The 24,574-nt window shown below is 32.0% G+C and overlaps 1 protein-coding gene and 1 long non-coding RNA gene across 3 annotated transcripts; one reads left to right on the top strand and one right to left on the bottom strand.

Moving 5' to 3' along the window:
• Positions 1-4,672: 4,672 nt before the first annotated feature.
• Positions 4,673-24,417, top strand: LOC145324179 (uncharacterized). The gene is made up of 7 exons (XM_080166805.1): positions 4,673-4,714; positions 5,469-5,541; positions 5,780-6,449; positions 8,811-8,853; positions 23,459-23,499; positions 23,961-23,988; positions 24,319-24,417. The coding sequence occupies exons 1-7, from the start codon at positions 4,673-4,675 to the stop codon at positions 24,415-24,417; spliced, it is 996 nt and encodes a 331-aa protein (XP_080022931.1).
• On the bottom strand, positions 14,840-18,625 carry LOC145324848 (uncharacterized). Of its 2 annotated transcripts, none has more exons than XR_013881339.1 (3): positions 17,325-18,625; positions 16,959-17,067; positions 14,840-16,326 (listed from the first exon to the last, which is right to left on the bottom strand). It is a non-coding gene; the product is annotated as an uncharacterized LOC145324848 (long non-coding RNA). The 2 variants fall into 2 exon arrangements; XR_013881340.1 differs by having other exon boundaries at positions 16,959-17,024.
• Positions 24,418-24,574: the final 157 nt, after the last annotated feature.

Raw genomic sequence — 24,574 nt, 5'->3', positions numbered from 1 at the left:
AGAAATAACCAGGGATCTAAAGAGATAAGACAGTGGCTGATTAACTGATGTACATACCCATTGACGATGCACAAAATTCAATTGGTGGTTGAAACGTTTAGACACTCAACTTAATGAACCAACCATTAAAAATTCAATAAAGTCTTTAACGTTGTTAAGCCAACGTGTAAGAAACTGTTATTTAAAACTTTGGGGACTAGTTTAAGAAACAATTTAATGTCCCCTACCTCCCTGAGAAATAATGGCAAGGGGGTATAAGGTTCAAACCTATTTAAAAACTATCAAGGGTTATTTAGTACATAAGTAGCGTAGCTCTAGATTATCTACATATGCTTTCTTGTTGTTTTTACAGAATTTGCTCAGCAAACACAGGACCCCCTACTCACACTTATGTATTGAGCAGGGGAAGTTCCTTAACCCTTCTGGGCCTACATCTGAGTTGCACTAACCCTGCGGGGGCTACTAAATACTCAATATAACCTAACCTAAGACTTATCACTCTTACAAATGAAAAACTAACCTCGTTATTTTGAAATTATTTCAAAATAAAGGGAAGTGTTTCTTTATATATGTGTTCCAAACAAACGTTATGAAAAAACGTTTTTAAAAACTCTAAGTCTTTACAGCCCTGGTAAAAAGTTTTACTCGTTTTGTTCTGATTTATTGAAGAAAAATTGCCTTCTAAACTTTTATATGTAACCTATATAGCTAGCCAAGAATACAAGTTTTAGGGAAAAGCAAAAAATGAAAGTTGAAATTAGAAAGTCAAGTTGAATTTCAAATAAGCAATGAAGCCCAGTTAGCATATTTTTATACAATATACTAAAAAAAAAAATAAGCTTGATGCTTTCCCTAAAAGGGCCTAACGATCACAGAAAGCCCCCAATCCCATTTGTTTAACAAATCCTTATACTAAAGTAACAGGATGTATGTTTGTTTGTCTTAGTGTTTGTCTGTGTGCTTGTACCGAAGGATCTCGCTAACCGCTGAACCGATCGGGTTCTCCTGAACAGAGTAGCTTCTCATAGGTCCTGGAAAGGTTTATAACTATTTTGGGGGAATGTACCACCATCCTCCCAAGATAAATCACAAAAAGTTACGCATAGAGGCTTGAACGCAACATAGCAATGTATCGTAGAAACTTAAACGCAACATAGATAGGTATCGTATTATAAATAAAGTACCACTAGGGCCTCCAGGGGCGTAGCCGCTAGTTTAAAATAGAGTAGTTTATTTGTGAAGAACTTTGGAAGATTAAATAATGATACAAACCCTCTTATAGCCTTTGAGGACGGGATACACCAAGAGATCAAACTTTGCTTAATTATGTGCATGATTATGTGGTCAAACTTCCTTCAGACAACCATCTCTTTGATTGCACGACATCTGAGTGGAAGTCTTAGCTGTGCATGTGTTGCGCCGATTTTGGGCCAGGGCATTCCCTCTACTATAACTATTTATGTCGCACCTGACATAGCAGGAAACATTTTAAAAGTATTTAGTTATGATTTATAACACTACAGTCGTGGGTATAATACATACATACCATAGTTATAAGGCAGCTTTATTACTGAAACTATATTAGCTGTAAGAATACTCCTAGACTGATTTTCAATGAATAAGGTATAGCCAACAAGCGAAATAAATCTAAGATAATATTTGGGGGTCAGGTAAAAAGGTCGTCAATTCCAATAAGTTTTGCCCTGAAAAACAGGTATAGGTTTCGTCCGAATTAATTTCGTTGTCGGTATAAGCTGTTGATTATCATTTACCTATCTTTTTATCTTTGACAAAATTTAATCTAAAATAGTTTGACAATATTTTATAAATCTGTTCACAGAAACAAAACATATGAAAAAACTTTTCTTTCTTTCTTAAATCAGAAAACAATATATAGAATGTTTTTACAATAAATATAGCAAGTCTTGATGATCAATTTTTAAATTGAACCAATTGTAACACAATATAAGGACACTTCTACAACATTATTAGTTAGAAACCGCTTTAATTGTTCATTTCATCCAAATAATAAGCTATAAACAGTTGAATTTCTTAGAACAAGCTTTGCAGGGAAATTAAATCTTTCTTTTTTTTCCTCTTGACCTCTTCGTCTGCTAGAAACTCCTTTTTAAGGTGAATGGATTATTTTGTCAGATTGACCATCTTGCGTAATAATCTATTGTATGTGTAAAATTATACATGCGCAGCTACTCATTAATTCTAGTTTCTGATCATTTGTTGATAAAGCTGATTTTTCTAAGTCTAAAATAAGTTTACTTATAGATTTTACAACATAATTGCTTAAAGTTATATCCATTTAGAAAAGGAGGAAAATTTTGTACTTGCACTTCGAGAAAGACATACAAAAAGACTTAGAGACACAGAGAGTAGCTTCGCTTTAGAATTATTGTTAGCTTGTTACTTTTGCGCTCTTAAAATATGATCGTTCTTTTCTAGCTAATAGTTATTGATATTTGGATGGCTGGTTAGATAGTAAATAAATATACTTGTTTTCAATTTATGGAGATTGTGTTTTTATTGAATAAAATTGTCATGCTGTAAAAACTAAAACAAGATATTTCATCTAATTTTTTCAGCAATTTCCATAAAAGTGTCTCATTCCCCTCCCCCCGTTATTTAATTTAAAATAAAAAAAATTCTTTCTTACTTTAATTTAGGCTAGTTTAGGTCCTGGCTAGCCCTGCCGGGTTGGGACACCGCATCCCTATCAAAACTACTCCCCCTTTCCACTTGTATTCAATTTATTTTTAGTTTTTACAAACATAGGGCGGGTGGGGGGTATCAGTGCTTTATATGCATTTTGTGGGAAAGTAAAAATTTTCTGTCTGTTTTTACATAAAATGTCTTTCTCATATTCTTTTTAAAAGCGAAGCTTTTCTATAATTAGGGTCGGTCCGTCAGTCAGTCAGTCCGTCAGTCCGTCAGTCCGTAACGCTATGGGGGAAATGGGATTTACTCAGCTCCTATAAAAGATAGAATGCTGAAATTTTTTGACAACATTCCCATCATTAAGGAGCACAATTGACTATAAAACATCATTGGCGTTCGGACCGATTTTTAGCAGGTTTTAGGCTATTTTTATATTTTTCACATTTTTCTCCATATCTTCAGTGTTTATGGTCCGATTTTCAAAATTTTTTCAGTTATAGATATCAAAAATAAATTCTCCGTCTTTTAAAGAAAACAACCATGACGGCCAGACTGCCTTTTTAGCAGGTTTTAGGCTGTTTTTTTATATATTTAACATTTTTCTCTATATCTTCAGTGTTTATAGTCCTATTTTCAAAATTTTTCAGTTATATATATCAAAATTAAATTTCCTGTCTTTTAAACAAAATAACCATGACGGCCAGACTGCCTTTTTAGCAGGTTTTAGGCTATTTTTATATATTTAACACTTTTTTCCAAATTTTTTAAGTTAAGGATTTAAAAATTAAATTTTTTGTCGTTTTAATAAAACAACCATAACGGCCAGACTGCCTTTTATCAGGTTTTTGGCTATTTTTATATGTTTTACATATTTCCCCATATCTTTGTATATTTTGATGCAATTTTCAAACTTTTATGGGATATCTGTATAAAAATAATTTTTCCCATTGTTATGAGCATCTTTAATATAATTTACTTTGACCATCGTCATCATGCAAAATAAAACAAGGTTTCATGTTTCTTTTATCCAATAATTCTATTCTTGATTTTAGTAAAAACCTTTTAAATCTACGTATTCCAATTGACGATTTTTTGTGCTTCGCTACTTATGGAAGTTGTCATCCTTGTTTTAATATTTTTCCCTGTATATATATTTGCAGCGCATCTTCTCATAAACTTACTTTGAGTTTGACTGAAACAAAGATTCTTAACAATGACGCTATTTTGTATTGATCTTATTTAATTGAAGTAAAAATTAACAAAAATAGCTGTGTGTTTTTTTGGGAGGTGTTTTTTTTACCAGAAATGCCCAAAAAGGAGGCTTAGCTAAGTACCATGCAAACTCAAGACTTGCACACAAGGGCCGTGCAATCAAGAGTTTGTTGTCTGTAACTCATTTACATGCAAACATAGGATTAGTTGTGTGTAAATATCTGGGATAAAGAGGTACATCTGATCTGCTACAAAGATCTTAAACTACCTGTATGTATACACTTGATTAATACCTCTTCAACAGCTTCTTGATAACAATATTGCGCCAGACCTTAAATAGCAGGTCCTTAGGCAGAGGCATCATAACTATTGCAGACAACCAACCCTTTGATACATGGTAACCTGATAACCTCGGGTGAGGTGGTGATCTTCCTGGGCTGCACAGCCAACTTGATGATCACCAAGGCCAGACTCTAGGTCCGTCACCTCATACCTCATCTTCTCCACCTTCCCCGCTCTCTCTCACTCCTCCTCTCTCAATAGAGCTTACAGTATATACAGTATTTACCTAAAAATAAGTGTGTATATATATTTACATTATGGTTGCTAATACTTATTCAAAGTAGCTAAATCTTTTGGTTTTCTTGAAGAATTTTACTAAATCCCTCAGATTGAGTTCCCAAAAGTGTTTAGCTAATATAATGTTGTTACCGAAGATGTTTACCCTTATTTGATTGTATTTGGGACAATTTCCTAAGATGTGTTCAATAGATTCAATGGGGTCATTGCAATGTTCACATGCTTTTGTGTCAGCAAACCCCATTTCTTTAAGGTGTTTGTTAACACATGCATGTCCTGTTAGAATTTGAGTTATGTACATGACATCTCTTCTTGTCCAATTTTGGATAAAATTCCAGGCTTTATTACGTATGCTGGGTAGCATCATTTTTGTCTGCCTGCAGTCTTATTTTTTCTTCTTGATACATGGTAAAGAGTTGATCTTGTTTTAGATCTAGTAATTCCTCCTACTCTAAATGTCGCGCATCTGACATAGCAGCAGTACGCATATTTTTAAAAGTAGTTATGGGGCGAGTTTGGGTTGAGATTCGAACCCATCACCTTCACAACGACAAATAATATGCTGCAGTTGCCGTAAAACAAGGAAGTATACGTGCAGTGCATAGAAAGAAGAAAATATGATTTGTATAATACAGTATCATAATCAAGAACAAGGACAAACCAGATACACAGTTGCATATTGGTCCACACAGTGGTCATCATGAAGTTGTAGTTGGAGCTCAGGAATAGTTTATATCATTTCTGTCTCGAGTTATCAATCTTGGCTTTGGGAATCGGTCCCCCCCCCCCCCTCCCTCCATTTTAAGTTTTGGTTTTAGGGGGGTGTCAAAATAAATGTATGTTTTGATTTAATGTGTCAAAGGCTCTATGTTCGCCCCTTAATGGGAAAATAAAGCTTGGGTCAATTGGTAGCATTGTAAAAAAAATCCAAAAACTTAGAGGCAATATAGTTGTTATTCTTATACATTCCATCTTATTCATTAAAATGATATAAACTGTACTGCCAGGGACCAGGAGGGAACTATCTGCCCCCAAATGATCACTATGTTCCTCCCCAAAAAGGATACCTACCACCTAAAGGTAAAATTTACTCTTCAGTAGGACAGCTACTCTATAATTGGGATATATCCGTTTGTCGTAGTTACTATGCAAAGTTAGGACTTCTAGACAATTATCTTCCAATCAAAGGGTAGGTTGTTTGGAGATAGTTTGGCCGTAAAATTATCAATTCAATGCAAGATTTTCTGCGTTAAAAAATGTACGTTAAAATATTTTCATTAATCATTTTTTTCTTGTCATTGTTCTTGTTCATTGTCAGGAGATGAACCAGTAAGCGGGTATTCACCCCCCACCCCTACAGCAGCCTATGGCCCCCCTAAGGAAACAATCTCCTACGGGCCTCCCCAGGAAAGCACCTACGCCGTGCCTCCTCCCCCCAAAACAGAATATGGCGTCCCAGACACCAGCTATGGCCCACCCAAGAAAGAGTACCTTCCCCCGCCATCCCCAACGGCCCCACATGGCGTCAGCTACGCCCCGAAACCTGTAACATACAAACAGCCAGAAAAATTATACAGCCCACCGCCGAAAGCAGAATATAAGTCTCCCGCCGAAGATTATCCATCACCTAAGCCTGTCTACAAGCCGCCTGTCAAAGAGGACTATGGACCGCCACCAAAACCCGCCTACAGCCCGCCCCCAAAAGAGGATTACGCTCCGCCGACTCTTAGTGATTACGTAACGCCAAAATTAGAATATGTTCCTCCGCCAATCCCAACCAAATCAATTGAGAGTGAATATAAAACGCCGGCGCCTGAATACGGACCGCCAAAGCCGAGCTATAGCCCGCCGAAACCGGAGTATGGGTCGCCGTCCACACCTAAGAATGAATATGGTCTACCGCCGCTGTCGCAAAAAAATGATTACACCGCTCCCCCTAAAAGTGCGTATACGCCCCCAGCTAAAGATTACCTTCCCCCCAAAACAAGGTCAGTCATAAATAACAAAAATACAAGGATGAGAACATCCATAAAAGCAAAGCTCAAAAAATAGGATACAGTAAAAAGACATTCTTTCATGTTTAGGATTTGATTATAGAGATGCCTTGCTTATATTATTGTACCTTGTTGTTCTAAGAATCATTATTTTAAAAATTGAAAAGAGCTAACCGTTAGTGACGGACGGACCTTCTCTAATTAAGAGAAAAGTTTCGCTTAAAAAAAACAAGGTTGACAATATTCACAAAAAGCGAAGTTTATTAAGGTGAAACAATAAGCGACTTACCTTTTTAAAATTCATTATTAAATTTTTTCATGCCTTTAACAAAAGTTCCTGCATTAGACGTACAGACTCTAATTATAGATTGGCTTTGTTTTTCAAAAACGAAGAAAATGTGGATAATAGCATGGGACATTGGGCTTTTAATTATACTACTCCCCTAAGTGTTATGATAATGTTTTCTTAATCGTTGGTTAACAACCTTGGAGGCTTTAATGAATTATAATTGGTTTGTTCATATAGTTGAGTGTCTAAACGTTTCAACTTCTAATTGTAATCTACACGAGGGATAATTTTGTGTGTCATTATTGGGGATGTACAGCAATTTATCACTCATTGTCTTATCCATTTAGATCCATGGAATCATAGAGTAGTTATGCTATCGATAATAAGGATATAAAAGAAACAATAATCATTTACTTTAATTTGGACAAGACAATACTGAAACACCTTTTTAAATCGTCTGGTCCTATAATTAGCTCTTTAAAAACACATTATTTTTTATTAAAAATCATTAATTAGAGGTCTGATACAAATTCCTATAAAGTTTGACATTAAAGGAAGTAGATTCAGGGATATGGAAATGAAAGAAAAAATAGTCATCACTAAAACAAAATGTATCTTAAATGCTTTCGGAAAGGTGCCGGGTTACGATACGTTAAAAACGGTATCTACTGCTGCTATGTCAGGCGTATGACTTAAATAGTTAGATTAAGGAGAATGCTTTGGCCCATGAACTGAACATGCGCAACTAATTACCATGCATGCACAGTAAGGACTTACAGTCTAATGTCGTACAATCAAGGGGTTAGTTGCCTAGCTGTAGATAATTAAATAACTTTGTAGTTAATTTGGCATGTAATATAATAATTATCCTAATTAACTGATTTTTGTTATAATAATTCCTAGGACAACAAGGTACAATAGTATAGGAAAGGCATCTCTAAAGCCAAATCCAAAATTTTTAAAGTATGTCTTTTTACTCTATCCTGCAATTTTGCAACAAAATTTACAATTTTGTTTAGTCTTAGAAATTAATGTTTTGCTTATTAAGTTCGACACTCAACAAGAGTTATTGCTCGGTTATCATTCCTTCTAATTTTAGAGCTTCGCTTTTATGGATGTTGTCATCCTTGTTTTATGCTTCTAATATGGTGTAAATTTGGTATATTTACATTTAGACACCAAATATAGAACAAATTTGTCATAAATTATCATGTCAATAATTTGGCAGATATAATTGTGACATATACACTTATTTATACTTGCCACATGTCAATTATAATCAGTTTATGTCAGTATTGTTTGCCAGGGATCATAGGGGATAAGACAATGACTTATACAATTTTGTACATACCCAATGATGACACACAAAAGTACACCTTCTGTAAATTGCGATTAGTGATTGAAACGTTGGTACACTGAAATTTATGAACGAAACAAATAAAATTCTTGAAAAGTCGCCAAAGTTGTGAAACCAACTAATAAGAAATCGTTATTATAAATCTTTGGGGACTAATGTAATAAACAGCCCAATACCAGCTCCCTCCCAGATGTTTGCTATGCAAATGTGTCCTTGTTAAAATCGATGCTTTTCTACATTACGATATGTCCGTCTGTACAACCCTAAACTTTAGAATGCTAGATTCGTTTTAATGATTTTTGACGTCGATTCCTTTAAGATTTCTTCAGTAACAAAGTATTATATTGAGAGCGAGACAATATTAATACTAATGATTCTCTTATAATCTTTAATCTTATAATTTTTCATTTCAATATCCGCGTAAAGCTGTCTATAATACGATGCAATACAAATCGATTGTATAAATTCTACAAACAGATTTAATTAGTTAAAAATTAAGTTTTTAATAATTTGGATCATGGAAAGAAAACGAAGTAGCTGGTTTTGTCGTATTTTCTCAGTAGCCTTTCTCCTATTTCTAGCCCCTGTGAGTGGCTTTATCCTTGCGGGGCAATCATTAACATTTACCCAAAGTAACCTATCAAAAGCTACAGTGAAAATACGACAAATCCCGCTACTTACATGCTCTAATATTTTTTTTATATTTCAGCACTGTGTATACAACCCCAACCACGGCAAGATACCCTCCGGATGTAGGGTTTAGTTTTTAAAAGCGAAGCTTTTTTATAATTAGGGTCAGTTCGTACGTCCGTCCGTACGACCGTTTGTCACAGATGGATAGCTTTTTTCGTTAATTTAGGCATGTTAGAATTCTCCTATCAATTTCAAACTTTGCATGGTGATTCCTTTAGAAGTTTTCCATTTTCCTGTATAAGGAAGTTTTTAAACAAATTTACTTACAATTTTGTTTTGACTCTTTTACTTTTATATTCTGATTATTCAGTTCAGACACTAAACAAATGTTAATGTCCGTTTGTTCTACCGTTTCAGAGCTTCGCTTTTATGGATGTTGTCTTCCTTGTTTTATAATATTTTAGAATCATCTTTGAATTATTGAGTTCAAACTTTTACATAATTATAGAAGGCAATTAGTTATAAGATAGTCATATCATTTGCTAAGCAAACTAGGTAATCACTAATCAATCCTTTTTTTCTTTTAAAAATAAAATTGAATATGAAGCAGGCCTCTAGGGGCATAACCATTAGACAATTATAAGTCTGTTCAACGAGATCTCAAATGGTCTGCTGTTTTCAGGGAAGCCTCGTATTTGTCATGTTATTACTTTTTTGTTATTTTAATACTTCTTTCCCCAATCTATTTTTAAATGGTTCTTATCATTATTATGGCCCTAGGGAGCTATAAAACAGTTGTTTCGAAGAAAACATTACTGTGTGTCACACTTTTTGTCGTTCCGTAAATTGGGATTTGTATATAGTATATTTGCATCTATTGGCCTTTTTTTCATCAGATAAAAAATGTTTTAATGTTCATTCTTGTTTTTCTTTTATTTATCTCCGATTTTTCATAGATGTTATATAAAAATCACCAGTGTACTTTAAAAGTTCTGGAAACTTTTTGAGAAAGTTTTGACAATAGAGAAAATTTCAATTGTCACAAATATTGAAAGTTATATAACTGATCCATTTCTTGTATAACAATTTAGAAAGAATCAAAAATAGATTAAAAATGCAGCAATTTTAATATAAATTGGTTTATATCAAGAATGGATATTTCCATTGGTAGCTTAGTAATGTGATATTAGGGATAGTTGCAGGGGCGTCCAAGCTTTTTTTTTGGGGGGGGGGGTTTAAATTTTTTTAAGGGGGGGGGGGGTAATTTACCCCCGGAGTAAAATTTTTGGTAATTGGGGGAGTAATTTGAATCTTATTAAATATTTATTAATAAAAATTTTTTTTGTTAGAGATTTTTTATTTTGGGGGGGTAAATACCCCCTCCTAAATGGGCACCCCCAGGGTAGGGGTAAATTTTAGATGGGGGGGGGGTAAAAGTAAAATGAAAAAAATTGGGGGGGGGGTAATCCCCACTTGGACGTCTATGGATAGTTGCACGAAATCCATTCAAATTTGAATGTAGTGAACTGCATATTTTTTCCTGTTCAAAATGGTTTAAACTAAACTTATAGAGCCATGTATTTGAAAGAATTTCAATTTTCTACCATAAAATTGTGTAGCTGGCTTATTTTCACAAAAACATCATGACAAGACAACAAATTTATTTATGTCTAATTGTTGTTATCCTATAATATAAAGTAATAAGGTTTTTGTCTGTAGCGAAGGATCTCACTAACTGCTGAACCGATATGGTTCTTCTTTACAGTGAAGCCTCTTTATTTATTCTTTTCAAATAAGTCTGGGTATGGTTTTAGACTATTTTTTGCCCTCTCAATATAGCGCCCCTAGATGCTAGGGGCGCAGCCGCTAGTCTATGATACAAAGTAGAACGATGTCTGTCTGTCCGTCTGTCTGTCTGTCCATTAAGATCTCGGTAACCACTGAACCGATCGGATTCTACTCTTTAGGGTATCTACCTATTGGTCCTGTGGTGGTAATCTATTTTCTTGGGGGGTGGGACACCCCCAACCCCCCCAAAAACCAAAAAATCCCCCCCCATTTTTTTTTTTTTTTTTTTTTGAAGGAGATTTCCATGGTCCTTTACGATTTTCGCCATAATTTTTTTAATCACCTCTTAAACCCCAAAGCCCCTAGTTTATTATAAAACAAAATTCTATATGTTTAATGGTATACTTGTAACTAATGCTTAAAATCATTTTTATAAAATGCACTTCATGGAACTATCACTTTCACAAAATGTTATCACTGAATTATTATATGTTTTGCTAACGATGTCTGTCTGTATGTCAATCTGTAACGCTGTGGAGGAAATGTGGCTTTCTCGGATATTATTTGGTCCGCCGTTCATGCCACAAAAGACATGTAGATAGTGTTTTCCTTTTTTTATCTAGACATCATTTAAATATCAAAAAATATAGGATTATTACTAAGCGTAGCAATAAAAAAGCATCAGGTGAATATTATACTGGTACCAAAGTTTTATAATTATAACGTTATCTTATTTATTGGCTAAAAAACTTTTATTGAACTTTAATCTGAAGGTTTTAAACTAGTATTAAACAACTTTTTAACAAATAATTTTAATCTATATAGAGGGTACGTTTTTTTAGCATCACTTAGAATGTATTATTTATCTTTATTCTCATATTCTTTAAGATCTCGGGAAATATCCAGATTTAAGAGTAGCTGCGCTTTTATTTTTAAAATCCTTGGCTACATCAAAAAGTTAAATGGAAAAGTTAAAAATGTATAACTATTATAGTTTCGAATTAGTGCAGTTTTTGTTAAGTTTGCCCAAATTAATTGAAAAAGAGAAAAACTTTTTTGATTTCAAACATCAAATGTATATAATATATACTATGTCAAAAAGTTGTGTCGGTATTATGTCAACGTAAGAATATTTTATTCAAAAAATTTTTAATTATGTAGGAATTTTGTAAAAGATAAAAACAAGTATGACAATATCCATGCGAAGGTATTTTAGGGTATTGTCGGTTTTAAGAAGCGTTTCGTCGTATTTTCACAGTTGCTTTTAATATGTTATTTTAGTTTAGGTAAGGTTAGGTAAATGGTAAAGATTGCCCTGCAGGGTTAGAGCCCCCCGCAGGGGCTAACATCTTTTATTTCAGTCGATAAAGTTACAGTTTTTAAGAGTATTAAAAATAGATTGACAGACCGAGAAAAGTTGATGGTTAATGTCTAACTTTGGAAAGAACAGCTTAAATCACATTTTCCCTTTAGAATTTCAATGTCCATGAGCATGACAGATCGACAGACGGACCTAGAGACCTGTATCAATTTATATTGGATGCTCATGGTTAAAAATATTCTTTACAAAAGATTTCAGCCGTCTGTCTTTTATAACCGAGTAAATCACATTAATAGCGAGTCAGACTGACGGACGGAAGAAAATTACAGTACAGTCTCGCTACTAAAAATAAACTAACAAGCCATTAGAAAAGTAAAATTAAATATTAACTAAAGAACTAAATTAAAACCAGAATGAGTCCTGGAAAACTAATTTATAAACTGCAATTGGGTTTCAAAACTTTTTTTGTGAAATAAGGACTAAGAATCTGAAAATGTATCTTCTCAATTGTAAACAATTTTTGGCCTGATTTCACAACTTAAATTTTTGTCTCTGCTGTACTTTCACATAAATTCCTTCACTGTAAAGGAGAACCATATCGGTTTAGCGGCTAGAGAGATTACACATACAGACAGACATCCTGTTACTTTTATATCTCCACACCTATTTTTGAAAATTTCAATCAATAGATAATCCTCTAAAAGCGACCCTTTTACAAATATCATGATTACTAATTCTAATAAAGAATAATGGGACAGCGCCAAAGAAATATCCGAAGTGTATCTAACTTTTACATTTTCTGTTAAGACAAGATTTATAGCTAGTCTCTTTCTTACTTTTTCTTCCTAATAGCGTAGCTACTCCATTATTTTGTTTTAATCCAACTAGCGGCTACGCCCCTAGGGTCCAATTGTAGTTTTTAAAATAAAAAGGTTTTTTTATTTTTTCATTTATTTTTTTTCTAGAAGCGAATTATCTCAGTGGGGTGGTACCATCCTCCCCCCAAAAAAATTAAAAATTTTCCCAGGACCTATGATAAGCTATATTGTAAAGGAGAACCATATCGGTTCAGCGGTTACAGAGATCCTTCGGTACAGACTGACACAAACACAGACCATAACAGATCCTGTTACTGTATAAATTCCACATATATTCTACGTATAAAAAATAAGACTTGCTATACATTTTCAAAAGCTTAGGGGCTTCGTCCCTAGTCTCTAGCCTTAAAAGGATGCCAACAACCCCTTTCACTACCTTTGCAATTACTTTTTTTATTTTAAAAATTGATGGGATTATCGAACACAGTAATAGTGTCTGACTGATTATGACGTAACAAAAAAAATAGCCAATGAGAGGCCACTATAAATTTTACCATTGTCAATAACGGCCTCTCATTGGCTAATTTTTTTTGTTACATCATAATCAGTCAGACACTATTACTGTGTTCGGGATTATCCCTTACGCCATATTCTTTGTAGGGGTAGTCATATTCTTCCCTAAAAATTGTGCAAAGAACATTCTGCCATTTATGAGATCATAGCGGGCATATACAAATATAGATATATTATACAAACAGAAAGACAAAAGGCATTCTGTGAATTTAATTTATTGAATTTCTATAGCAGGATATGACTGTCCTTGTGTTGTACAATTTCCGAGCTATGTTACATATACATTGTCTATGATTTTAGTCTATGAAATTGTACATATTATTTATATATTTTAAAGTTAATTTTAACGTCATTTTACTTAAAACTGAAAGTAATTTGCAGTGTATCATTTTATGTATATTTCATATTTTGATTATAATATTTTATTTATTTAAGTTATTCAAAACCAGTTCTAATCAAAACATTAGCTGGCTATATAAAGTACTATCGTACACACCTTCAATTCAGTGTGGCTAACTCTTTTGTACCAGTGAGTAGAATGCACACTCAATTTACTTTTATCAGAATCTCGTCTGATATTTTAATTATAGTTTAAGGCTTTTATATTCAGGGATTTTTCACCTGAATAACCGTTCATCCAGTCTATTTCAGGGGTAAATATATCAACCCAGAATTAGACAGGGAAAGGGTATTTTAAATATAGGTTACACATTTTTTATAATTGAATGTGCATAACTACATATATTTTGTGATATCTTTGTGATATGTTAATTTACTAGAAGCCCACCAAAAAGTAAGAATTTTCTTTATTTAATTTGGTTTATTTCATTTTGATCTAATTATCTTTTAAATAGTCTAATTAACATTATTTTAGATCCATGAACATCATCATTGATTTGTTACATGTATTGGAGTGGTTATTGTAAATATATGTTGTTAAAGAAATATCTGGTTTGGTGTTGTTGGTGCATCTAGGATATCACACAACACCTTGTTCAAAAAAGAAAATATATAAAGTTTTAGTATCTATATATGTTTAATGTATATAAAATAGTTTTAACTTTTATTAGATTTGTCTTTTCTAAATTAGTTTGTCTTTTTATAAAATCAACAATTGTACACAGATTTTTAGAAACTTGAAACATTGATGATGTACTTCCCATAGTAGTATCCAAACATCTTCGGTTTCCTTGCCCTGTTTGACGCATAATAATTTCCATAATGTAAACTTATAATCTTTTGGACGATTGTACTTTACCTGACTGAAATATAAGTTTAGCTTTCTTAGGATAATGTTTTAACATTAATTTTTTTTATTCTCCTTGATTGGAACTCTAGTATTAATAAAATATTTGTTTTATTTTATGCTTTGCTACTTATGGATTATTTCATCCTAGCTATATACACGGAAAATGTACAATTCATATTTTGAAAATCTACAAAGTCATTTTGAAAGGCCTTGATTAAATTCTTTGTTAAGGAAGGAAATGTTCATTAAAAATATATTATATGTTATTTATCCTAAGAATAAATAACTAATGTTATACCTAATTCTCCCTGACGAACCAATTATAGAGAAGCTACGCTTTCAAAACAAACACAAAATTAGATAGATAATCCATATATTTAGTCTAGGTGAACATAAAACACATTTTTATTCATACAATTAAAATACAATACAATTAAAAATCAATAGATAACACATAAAATCATATGATCAGCTGATGGCCTACTGGACTAGCTCCTTATTTAAATAAGCCAGGGAGGGAGGGAGGGATACCTAGCTAAAATAAATCCAAACTGACTATCAACATACCAACTTAATCCCACCAAAACTACAAAAACCCCAAAAACCAGATTGACAGGGATAAATATATATAACACAAAATTATTTATCCTAAGAATAAATAACTAATGTTATACCTAATTCTCCCTGACGAACCAATTATAGAGAAGCTACGCTTTCAAAACAAACACAAAATTAGATAGATAATCCAAACCAACAAAGCTGATGAGAATGATATGTAAAAACAGGAAATTAGTTTAACACATTTGAAACTAAAATTGCTTCAGATTCCAGAACCCGTTGATATCTAGCCCTTGATGTACTTTTAAGGGCCCATTTGCCATAAAAATCCATAACATAGTCCGGAATTCCATTCCATGATGCTTCTGTGCATCTGCCAATTCTTAAAGAATGCGTAATAATCTTGTTGGTGTCCACTCCTGCTCTGTTACATAAATCCACCAACAATCCATACATATGTGCATAAGATAATCTTTTCTTATACAAACATTACCCATCATCTATTTAGAAAAATAGATAAACAGAGTCGCCATGTAATTTACCATAAAATCCTGCTTTCAGTAAATAATTCTTGTACGATTTTCATAAAGTTATCAATTGAAATCTAACAGTCTGGCCCCTCTTTTTCTTATTGTTCTTCGCATCAAACAATTTTAAAGTTATCACATTATTTACAAAAGTAACATTATTCCATTTCACTGAGAACCATAATCATATCTTAAAAACCCAATCCAAGCAAAAATCATTAAGCATAAATTTCTCAATATCAAACTATAAAAATTTTGCTTCCAATGCACACAAATCATACTTTCAAACTCATCTTTTAATAAAGGCCTTCTGTTATTCTCAGGTTTACGAAAATGTTTCGTTAAAAATTGCAAGATTTGCTCATTAACATAAGGATTATCAAAACTTTTTAAAAGTAATCTATGAAAAAATTTTACCCCATTTATATATTGATTAATAGTAGACCATGAGCTGTCATTCTCTACTTTATTTATTAGACGAATAAACAATTCAATTTTATCCACTCAAAATAAAACTAGTGAATTAACTAGAGCGAATTGTTTCCATACGTTAATCCCAGATTTTTAAGATTCAAATCCCTTTAATCTTGCCTTGAACAATATGCTACAATCAAGGTTTCCAGAGTAATCCAATAATCCGGTAGCTGACCTCAAGTCAAAATCCGATTCTTTTATCCCAACAGAACTGGCCAATTCCTCCAAATCCACTGTGGGACACCCTGTTGAATTAATTAAGTTCAGGTATTCTTTTACTCCCCCTAAAAATATAAATTTCTTTAAAATTAATTTAAAATTCAGAAATATAATTCAGACTCAACAATTTTAAAAATATTGCTGTTGTTACTCTTTCTGAAACCTAGAAAAGCACAGAAAATTTTTAAAAGATTGTAACTGCATCCTTAAAATTATTTGAATATGTACATGAATAGCATGAGTTTAATTAGCAACGAAAATATATCTTATTTCATTCTGGCCAGTTACGGCTATTTCAACCAACATATATGTATTCTCGACAATAATCCAGAATAACCGTAATCAAAACCAAAAAATCAGTAATCTATCATAATACTACTGTTCTCAGAAAATTGTATTTTCCCTTTTTAATAAAATATAAGATCATATTCCAGACGTTAAAATTAATTTTAAATTCCAACATTATGATGACGTTCAGTTACTGTTAAGAATACTTGATAAATATCTATACAATAACCTCATAAAATTGTAATTTACCATATTCTTTTTAGTTGGGTGTTCGAAACAGACTTTAGAGTAGCTACGCTATATTATAATATAGCTTATTTAAAACCTAAATTCATTCACTATACAGTATACTCATTCTATACTAGACATATCAATAAATAGAAAAGAGCAAAGCTACTCTAACTTTTACCTTTTTGTATCCTAGCCATTTTTGGAAGTGGCAGCTCTGATTAATCAGTTTTCTTTTCCCCCTGTCCTTATGAAGTAGAGTATTCCTAGTTTGAGAGATTGAAACATTTCTAAATAAAAATTATTATCAATATATTATACATAATTTCCATTACCAACAAATACACTTAATTAAAACTTACATATTATGTAGACTAAAATTATCAATATTCTAACTTTGCAAATCTATTTTTAAAACACAATTAATTTCTAAATATGCCATTGTCCTTTTCATTCCATTAATTGCCCTCAATATTTTGACAATAATGATATTTTATTGTAAATATCCTCATAAACCCTAGCAATACATTGGAAAAACAATTATTACCTATTTAGAATAGCGGCGATTTGTTCTTTATTGTCCATCGCTTTTCTTCTAATATCTGTCTCTCTATGGAACGTACGTCTTTCTCTTCTCTGCCTTATCTGCCAGTATAATCTCTCTCTCATAGGACAAAAATGCTTCATAACAAGCGTCTAAATGTACGCGTACACCTTCTAGATTTTCATTTTCTAGAGCGTACTTTGCTTCAAATACAAAATGTTTATAAGACTGTAAACGGTCATAATGTTTTTGATTATATTCACTATTCAAAACTTTTCTTTCACTTTTTTGAGAAAACTTTTTGTCCATATACGCTAAATGCCCTGATATATCTTTTAGGAACTGTGCTTGGGTTTCTTTGACGTGGTTCTCAAGATTAACTTTTAAGCTCTGAACCTGGGAGGCTAAAAATGCTTTTAGGCTTTCATGGGAATTTTCTTCTTCGTCAGAAATAGGCTGGGCATGTTCATAGCTTACATCTTGTCTTCGCCTATTGGAACGACGTCCTGAAGTCCCTGCAGAAACTCCACCAGTATTTACCCCCCTCATAGACCTTGTACGAAGGGAAGGCATTCCCCCGGCTATGTTTAAAGGATTTTCAGGTCCTTGTGAAGCACTACAATTATCCTGCGGCTCACTGCTTTGTTCCGGGCTTAATTGTGTTCTTGCACTATTGCCTATAACAAATTTTAACACATTAGATTTGTTTAATTAGATTTAATCATTATCCTAGAATATTTTTTGTTGACTGCTTAGCCCAAATTTGAAAGAAAAACTTTTTTTGCTTAAAATTTGGTTAATCAAACAATTTTTAAAAATCATGCACAACAATTTCTTTTATTCAAGCTTAGCTATACACCTTACAAACACAAAATATTTTTTGAAAGTAAAAATATCTATATTAACTATTTACTTAACCGTTTCATTAAACAGATAATTTTTACTAAAAACATATAAAAATCAAGGGTTTTTCAGTTTATTCTCATAAATATTTATACACAATTACATATAAACTTCGTACACACACAATATATATATTTTTAAAAAGGAAACATTATCTTACTTCTTTCCTTAGTTTCTTAGTTAAACAAGTGCAACACATTGAATTAAATCCGAAATAGAATTTTAAATTCAAAAATAATTAGTAAAATAATAAAATTTATAAAATAACTTATCTCCTGTTCTCGGCATAACCACAATGTTCTTTCACCTAGCTAAAATAAATCCAAACTGACTATCAACATACCAACTTAATCCCACCAAAACTACAAAAACCCCAAAAACCAGATTGACAGGGATAAATATATATAACACAAAATTGTACAGTTAAAAACGATTGTAAAATTTGAGAATAAAAATATGTACATCTAGTGAAATCGTTACTTTTTGTTATTAACAGCGGCTATGCCACTAAAGGCCTTCAGGAGCACCTGAGGTAAGGAGGTGGGTCGAACCTCCACTTAACATTTATTTCTAAAGTTTGGAGGGTGGAGGTAACCTATGAGAAGCTACTTTGTAAAGGAAAACCATATCGGTTCTGCGTTTAGTGAGGTCATTTTTTACAGACACCCTGTAAAGATTAAATCACAAAAAGCGTACGACATCCCCTAATGATAGATTAGCTATGCTTATAAAAAGAATAACAATGTAATGTAAAGGGTTTATAAACAGAGAGAGGGGGGACAATGGACTCTTTATAACATTAGTCCCTAAAGATTTATAATAACGTTTTCTTATTCGTTGGCTTTGGGGACTTTAGTGAATCTAATTGATTGGTAAATAAGGTCAAGTGTTCAAACTTTTAACTATCAAGTTTAATCTAGAGAAGGGTTAATTTTGTGTATCATCATTGGGGATGTACATCTATTTAACAGCCATTGTCTTATCCCTTTACATTCCTGAATTATAAAACATCTTTTGTTTCTTTTTTTACATAACCTAAATCATAACTGCATATTGTGCAAAATTAAACAAACCCCTTTCTTGCCTATAGCTTTATTAATTCAACTCTGCATTTTGTGAAATCTTAAGGTCAAAAAATATTAATTTTTGAGATTTCTTGATGAATTAATTTTAGATTTGCATCAAAAAGGACAGTATCTTTGTTGTGCAACTTCTTTATAATTTGGGAATGTCTGTACAAAATTCCATATATTGTACATTAGTGCAAACGGCTTTCGTAAAATGGTTATAGCCCTCTTTTATACATTACTAGATTTTGGGCCCTAGCATCTAGGGCTTTGTACTTGTAGGGTTAGGAATGGGCAGAAATATAGGTTAAAACCATTCCAAAACTTAAATATAAAATAGCTTAAAACCATCACAAAACCTATGTGAAGCTTCCCTAGACTGAAAACCCAAATTGATTAAGTATTTATTGAGATATTCAGCTTCAGACCAAAAAAGCCTTACTACTTTATATAAGACTAGCGGCTTCGCCCCTAGCCTCTACGGACTTTGCCCCAAGTGGTTTAATCAACCTATTTTTGTTTTATTTAGATTTTTAAAAAAAGTAAAAAACATTTTTGTTTTGTTTTGGGGAGGGTTTTCATTTTTTGGGGGGGGTTGGGGGTGTCCCACCTCCCAAGAAAATAGCTTAAAACCATCCCAGGACCAGCAGGTATATTCCCTGAAAAGTAGAGCCCAATCGGTTCAGTGGTTACTGAGATCTTAAGCTTCAGACAGACAGACAGATAGACATCGTACTACTTTGTATTATAGATAACAGAGTATCAAATTTTAGTTAAAATAAGGAAACTATTTACAACCATTATTCATCTTTATAAATGTATGAAAATAATATGAATACAAAAGCATAAAGGAAACAAAAGATATTTTTAAGGTGTCCGTGTAAAACCGGTAGTAAAATATCTTACTCCAAACATTATTTCAAAAATATGTTTGGACACATTTTTTTGTCTCAAAAAGAAACTTTACAATACATTAGGTTAATTTTGATTTGTAAAAAGTCGGCTTATTTAAGTATTTTATATTTTTGAGGAAAAAATCATTATTGTTATTTATATCATATACTATAACGCAATCTTTTAAGACAACTATTTGTGGACCTTCGAAAGAATTTATTGTATTATTATCAACACGTAGCAAAACATCAGAGTGGCTATTATCATTATTTTAGTAATGACTGTTTTGTATGAATATCAAAATTGTGTAAATATCAAATGAATTCTTGCATTTTCCATAACAAAGCTTGCATAGAAACGCAACTTTTGAATTTATTGTTTTATGTAAAATAGGCCAAAACAGCCGAACCTTTCTGAAAAATTAACAGATTTGATATGCCAGTTACTTTATAAAATGAATAGTAGCTTTTGCAATATTCCGTAAAATTGTGAGAAAGCGTACAGTCAAATGCTCATATTAAGTTTAACTGTTCTTAATATTGAAAAACGCATAGTACAATTAAACGCATATTTAAAAACAGTTTAACCCAATAAGTGCATTTGACAGGAATCTTACTTACAACTTTACTGAATTTTGCGAAAGGTACTTTTCCCTTTGTTAAATTTTATTAAAGTACATATGTAATCTTCCAGCCACCAAACCAACCCAAGTCACAGCCGGCTGTGAAGTAGTATATGTAATTTTACGAAGCCTTCTGTTTGAACCTCTATAGATAAAAGTTTGGCTATAGTCCCTTTCGTGGCAACGCCTCTTAAGGGGCGAATCTTCGTATTTTCAAAATGGCTTTTGATAGGTTATTTTAGGTTAGGTTAGGTTATATTGGGTTAGGTGATTTCTCCGCATGGTTAGGCAATTGGCCCCGAAGGGTTAGAGACCCCGCAGGGGCTAGAAGTAGGAGAAAGGCTGCTGTAAAAATACGAAGAAACGCTCCTTAAGAGGCGTTGCCACGAAAGGAACTATACCAAAAAGTTTAAAGGCTTTTTGAGGTGGTCAGCAGCCACGTCTATAGCAGTAGCTGCGGCTGTGGCTGCCAAGCCATAGTTTTCCTACATTTCTTGCTTCTTAGCTTTGGTATTTTTTATTTGTTAATTTGTGGATCACAATGTTTCCTTTTGTATATTTAAATAATAATTTTTATTTACCTGTTATATCAAAATTTAACTAAATTATAAAGTAAAAACATTAAAAATTGTATTGTGTATTGTGTTATATCATAAAGAAATTTCAATATAACAAAGACTAAAAAGCATTAAATGTATTAAACCACTTTTTATTGTCCAAATACGACAATATACTACCATTTATACGGGATTTATGAAAAAAGCGCAAATATTCTAAGACATTATTTGAATGTTTGTCACTATTTCTTTTCAGCCGATCAAAGTAAAGTTGTCGAATGGAAAAAAATTAACATGAAAATCGTTTATTAGTCAGTTTTTTTACACTGGGGATGGGGTAGAAGGGCGGAATCGTTATTTCAGCCCGCTGTGTATTTCACTTTATTAGAGAACATATAATTCTGGGCTACATGAATATTGTCATCCTTATAATATAATTCTATTTCATGTCTATTGACGTTTTGAAACTGCCTATAGCCGCACTGATTAAGAATACTGTCATCCTTGTTTCTATCATGTAATTATAAAAAATATGAAATGGTCTTTTTAAATCATTTTAACATTCTTGTTTTTCAATTGGTAAGATTTTGTTTTTAAAGTTTATAATTATTTAAAAACAAACACTTGTAATTGAACTACTTATTGATGTTTTCATCCTTGTTTCTCTCATGGAATGATAGACATAAAATTGTCTATTTAAAGGACACAAACGTCAAGACATTGAGCCATCTGGATGTGCCTATAAAACATAAAATTGCAAAAATGAAAAAATAAAATATTTTTTTTTGTCTTAGAAAGGGACTTTGACTATAAATAATACTTGAATCCTATGTTTATAAACAAATTTTCTTATTCATTGGCTTTAAAACTTTGTGGACTTTTATGAAATCTTGATTTTGTTTGTGTCCAAATTTTTTAACCAATAAAAACCGTTTTAGCCTAGGGAAGGGGTAATTTTGTGTGTGATTATTGGGGATGTACATAAATTTATCGTCAATTGTCTTATCCCTTAAAACCCCTGAATAATAGAGATTTTAGAATAATTAGTTTAAATGATAAAAACAAATAAGAAAACAAAGTTTTTATTCATTTAACTTAAGATGACTTTAGATAAAATTAGTATTAGTTGCTTTCTATTAGCATTATAAATCATATTATTGTATAAACACCAACAGAGCTTTTCAGCATTTTAGAAACATATGTTGTTGCTATTTATTATTAAAAGATAGAGATATAAATTATAAAATTTAGTAGAATAGGGGAGAATCTTCAGTGATAATGATGTTCATATCCTATTATGATTAACATAATTACCCCTTCTGTATATTAAACTATTAGTTGAAAAGTTGGGACACTTATAGTTTGGATCGAAATTCAATAAAAGTACCCAACGTTTTTTAAGACAAAAAAATAAGATAATGTGATTATGAATCTTTAGGTATCAGTGTTATTTATCTAATATCTCCCCTCCCGCTCTACCTGACTTAAAGATGTATTTAAATTTATTGTACACTTATCCCTCCTTTCTGAAACAAAATGAACACTGAACATACAGTATTTAATTTAGTATATCATATCAATGGATATATTATTATATAATGTTACAACATATTTTTATGTTCTATATAATAAAGGACAAAGTATATGACAGCTGCATCCATCCCTTTTACCTCCCCTAATGTACAAACTGACCAATAAATAAGTTCCATGTTAGCATCCTAAATTAAGGACAATAAATCCACTATCATAATATCCACGTATATTCTACATCCATTGAACTTACAGTATTTAATTTAGTATATCATATCCTGTCAGGTGTCCATTGAATTCCCCATATTTACATATCATATTAACAAAACATTACAATCGAAAATCATTACTACAGCATAAAATGCCTCTTTGCCTTTGCTTTATTTTCATTACATATTAAACGCCCACTTAAATTTTTGAGGCGTTTTCTTGTCAATGAAAGAACAATTCAATACTAAATATACAGTATTATAAGATAAAATCCACCTGGAGAAAATTTTGCCTATGATTTCTAACAGCATATTAACGTAATTGTCCTTGTTTAACTATTAAATACTATTTCAGATTGTTTCTGAGTACTCAACACCTACCAACACTTTGTACAGGTTTATCTTTTTAACATAATAAATAAAACTTTAATGATGATTTTGAATAGTCAAGCAACCAATGTGTCTCTAAAATTATTTTTAAACAAATGTAATTGTTACAAAGAATTAAAAAGTAAGACTTATATTTCTTAATAAATCCTTTTAAAAAAGGATGTCACTCTGTCTGTTTGTACGGAAGTATCTCGCTAACCTCTAAACCAATATGGTGCTTCTTTACAGTGTAGCTTCTGTAGGTCCTGGGAAAATTAATAGCAGCTTTTGGGGAGGATACCACCACACTACTAAAAGAAATCGCCCCTTAACAAAGCTACCATACAAAAAATTACTTTTTAAAACTATAATAAAAAATGAATGGGTCGAATTCAAGTGCTGCTAGTATAAAATAATTCAATAATTTGAAAAATTTAGTTTTATTTTAGTCTTCAATAATAGGTAATAATTATTCTTTTTTATTTTAGGAATGAGGTAAAGACAAATAAAAATCAGGTAAAAAATATAAACAAAAAATAACAACAAGTTTTGAACAATACTTTTATGACAAGGATGATAGCATCTACTAGGAGCGATTGATGATATTTAAACCGAATAATTTAGACGGATGAACATGTATTTCTATCACATACAGACACGACAGACACAAAAGCGTAATGGACAGAACGGAAAAAGTGAGTTAAGAGTATATGGAATCTTTTAAAACAAATAAATCCACATTCTTTAGCACAGTTTACATTACCCTTGTGAAGTGAAAGGCGTACAGACAGACAAAAGTTTTTAGAGATTTTTATGTTATGATGTGTATTTAATAATTATTTTTAGGAGAAAATTGATGAATTATTAGTTGGAGCTGAACAATTATTGTTCTCTGTTTTGGTGCCATCAACTTTAACTCAGGAAATCATTGTAAAAATATTCTAGTATTCAGTAGAAAAGATTAATTTAACGCATCGCATTATATATTTGGTTGGACCCTGCTATCAGAGGGCCTTCAGGGTAAAAAAAATAGATGTATACTCCAGGAAAACTACATACATTATTTTGTACTGACCTGGTTCAGCACAATAATGTTTTTTTC

The sequence above is a fragment of the Acartia tonsa genome, chromosome 7 (assembly GCF_053477335.1).
Source record: "Acartia tonsa isolate MP-2025a chromosome 7, ASM5347733v1, whole genome shotgun sequence".
Classification (NCBI taxonomy): Eukaryota; Metazoa; Arthropoda; class Copepoda; order Calanoida; family Acartiidae; genus Acartia; species Acartia tonsa.
This window is presented reverse-complemented; position numbering and strand designations above follow the sequence as displayed.